The 3,161-nt window shown below is 35.5% G+C and overlaps 1 protein-coding gene across 2 annotated transcripts in view; it reads right to left on the bottom strand.

Moving 5' to 3' along the window:
* Nucleotides 1–656: 656 nt before the first annotated feature.
* The window catches only part of LOC111458675 (trihelix transcription factor ASR3-like), a 4,231-nt gene continuing 1,726 nt past the window's right edge, over nt 657–3,161 (bottom strand). The window contains exons 2-4 of one of the 2 annotated variants that reach the window (XM_023101451.1): nt 1,883–2,140; nt 1,587–1,804; nt 657–772 (exon numbers count right to left, since the gene is read on the bottom strand). In XM_023101451.1, coding sequence (XP_022957219.1) covers nt 743–772; nt 1,587–1,804; nt 1,883–2,140 — 506 coding nt within the window. In that variant the 3' untranslated portion in view covers nt 657–742. The remainder of the gene's footprint in view (nt 773–1,586; nt 1,805–1,882; nt 2,141–3,161) is intronic. The other variant, XM_023101452.1, reaches the window with a different exon arrangement.

Raw genomic sequence — 3,161 nt, 5'->3', positions numbered from 1 at the left:
ATTATCCCTCCATCGAGAGAGTTTATATATAAATACTGATCTGGGTCTCGAACAGTGATTCAATTGATGATAAAGAAAGAGAATTCTTTGTTCACCTTAACGACAAAAAAAAGGATTGATCAACTTTTATTGAGTTTGACTCATAGTGATCATTTATCAAAGAATGACTCTGGTTATCAAATAATTGGACAACTGGGAGTAATTTACTTACGATACTTAGTATATTACGTAACCAGCTACGAATAGTCACGTGAGATAATTGCTGATAATTATTTCTACGATAAGAGTTACACTTGTGTATTGGGTAACCAGCTACCAATGGTCACTAAAGAGTGAATGATGAAAATGATTTTTGGTGAGTAGATTACACACTATATGCTTCGAATAATCAACCAGTAGGATCCTTCGATTTTGATTGATAAACTATATGATGGTTTGCATATCTGACCCTATTAGGGAAGTGTCTTACTCATCCTATTTTTAAAATGATTTTCAAATAAGAGCAAGGTCGTGGTACGAAACTGACCGACATGGTGGAGAATCTCGTCGTGAGGCCATTCTAGATTTTATGTTTAAGATACCAAACTCAACTAATTAAAGGATTCACTCAAAAAATTAATAATAATAAATTATATTAAATAAGTTTTACAAAATCATTAAATTCCACATGAAACAATAATAAATTCTACTAAAATATTTTTATTTAAATTAATAATCAATCGTCAACGGTCGAGAATCCTTTCTAAGCATCTCCCCCTGATCCAGAAGGGTCCTACGCACACAAAAACAAACAAAAATATATATCAAATCATATATTAATGATCAAAACATGCATTATCACTTTAATTAAGTCCTTAAAAGTCAATAATTTTATCAACTTTTTAACCTAAGAATGAGTGCTCCGAGATTCCATATCAATTGAAGAGGAGAAAGAAACACCCTTTACAAGAGTGTGGAAAACTCTCCCTAGCAAACACATTTTAAAAACCTTGAGTAAACCCGAAAAAGAAAATCCAAAGAGGACAATATCTTGGGGGGCTTGGGTTGTTACAAATGGTATCAGAGCCAGACACCAGGCAGTGTGCCAGCGAGAATGTTGAGCTTTGAAGGAGGGTGGATTGTGAGATACCACGTAGATTGGAGAGGAGAACGAAACATTCTTTATAAGGGGTGTGGAAAACTCTTCCTAGAAACCTGTTTTAAAAACCTTGAAAATAAGCCTGAAAGAAAAAACCCAAAGAGAACAATATATGCTATCAGTGGGCTTGAGCTGTTAGAAATGATATCAGAGCCAGACACCAGGCGGTATGCTAGCGAGAATGTTGGACTCTAGAGGGGGTAGATTGTGAGATACCACATAGATTGGAGAGGGGAACGAAATATTTTTTATAAGGGTGTGGAAACCTTTCCCTAGTAGACGTGTTTTAAAAACCTTGAGGGTAAGCCCGAAAGAGAAAGAGAGAGAGTTGAGCCGTTACATCTGCTCTATCTCTATCTATACCATAAAACGCAATTAACATGATGATCTCTATAGTATTAGATTTTACGATCGTGATTATATGAATGAATCGAGAGAGAGAGAGTACCATGGAAGGAGGAGGAGGAGGAGGGATGTTGTGGAGCATATTGTGCATCATGGTTTGCATGAGAGATGGCATTTGGTCTCTAAGTTGGGAAAGCTCAGTCTTCACATTCATAACTTCAGCTTGCATTGCTTCATTTTGTTGTTTCAACATTCTCACCTCTTCTCCATTGTATGAACATTCATATCCTTCCGACCTTCTTCTTTCTCTATCATCTATTTCTGTACTCACAATCTTATTTTGTAAGCAAAAACGCTTGCATGGCCATGCATGGGAATACGAGTAAGGAGTATTCATACCAGCCGAGAGGTTGGCGATGGCAGCCACGACATCGCTAATGCCTTGGCGGTGAATGTGGTTGCGCGCTTCTTCGATTTGAAGGCAACGTTTTTGAACCTCCATAACCTCTTGGTGTCGGATCTCCCTTTGCTCCTCGCACCTCTGCAGCGTTTGAGCTAACATTGTAGCGCTTCTCTCAATATTATCTTTCATTTTCCTCCTCTTTGCCTCCGTCTTCTCTTTCTTCTCGCTCGACTCCGTACCCGATGAGGATGATTCTACACACACATACAATTAATTACCAATTTTTCTCGTCATAATTAATCAACTAAAAGTATATGCAGGTTGAATTGGGTTAGTCTCTTAAACCAACTCCAAATTTTGAATTGATCTGATGGGTGACTTAAGCCTCAAAGATTGGGTTGACTTAAATCTGAAAAATCAGATTTAGTTTTGTTATAACCTTATTTTTGGGATGGTCGGATTGACTCGACCAAAAGATGTCAACCCATGAACTAACTAAGTCAACTCAAACTAAAACAAAACATGACACTTTGAGTTGGATAGTCTAAGTTAGTCGAGTTTTTAAGTCATAGAAACTGAGTAATTAATAAACATATAATACTAAAAAAAAAAAAAAAACAAGAATTCAAGAGCTAGGGTTTTTTTATTTTTATTATTATTATTATTATTTTTGGATAATATTTAATTATGGAAAGGCTGAAAAGTGAGTTTTGCATTGCATGCTTAGATTGAAGGGACCATATTGTATTATCGTATCTTAAAATTTAAAATATATATATATATAATTTAATATTAACCTTAAAAGGGGATTTGTATTATTATTATTATTATTATTATTTTTAGATACCCAAAAGGATCTCCCCACGATCTCAATCTCATCACCACAATTTCATCATTGTCTTTCTCCATTCCCAATATTATACATTATTTATCATTCTTGCCCCCCAGCTTTTACAATTTCGAATTCTACCCCTAAATCCCAACCGCTGGATTAGTTGATGAAGTAATGCAATCAGAGGGTGAGATTTGGAGGGTGCATTTGTAAAGCCATGAAGGTGAGCGTAGGGGATTAGAAAAGGAATAACGAAATGAAAAGGAGTAAGAATACGGGAGAGGGTCCTATTAAAATTTGTGGCAGAGTCAAACCCTGCAACTTTGACCCAAAATATTAACTCTTTTCTCTCTCCTTTTTTTTTAAATAAAATTATTAAAAAAAAACAATTTTATTTATTTATTTATTTTTAGTAAATGAAAGGTCCAGGACTTGGGGGGGGG

Source organism: Cucurbita moschata, unplaced genomic scaffold (assembly GCF_002738365.1).
Source record: "Cucurbita moschata cultivar Rifu unplaced genomic scaffold, Cmos_1.0 Cmo_Scf00021, whole genome shotgun sequence".
Lineage (NCBI taxonomy): Eukaryota > Viridiplantae > Streptophyta > Magnoliopsida > Cucurbitales > Cucurbitaceae > Cucurbita > Cucurbita moschata.
The sequence above is the reverse complement of the archived record's forward strand: the minus strand, read 5'-3'. Positions and strand labels throughout refer to the sequence as shown.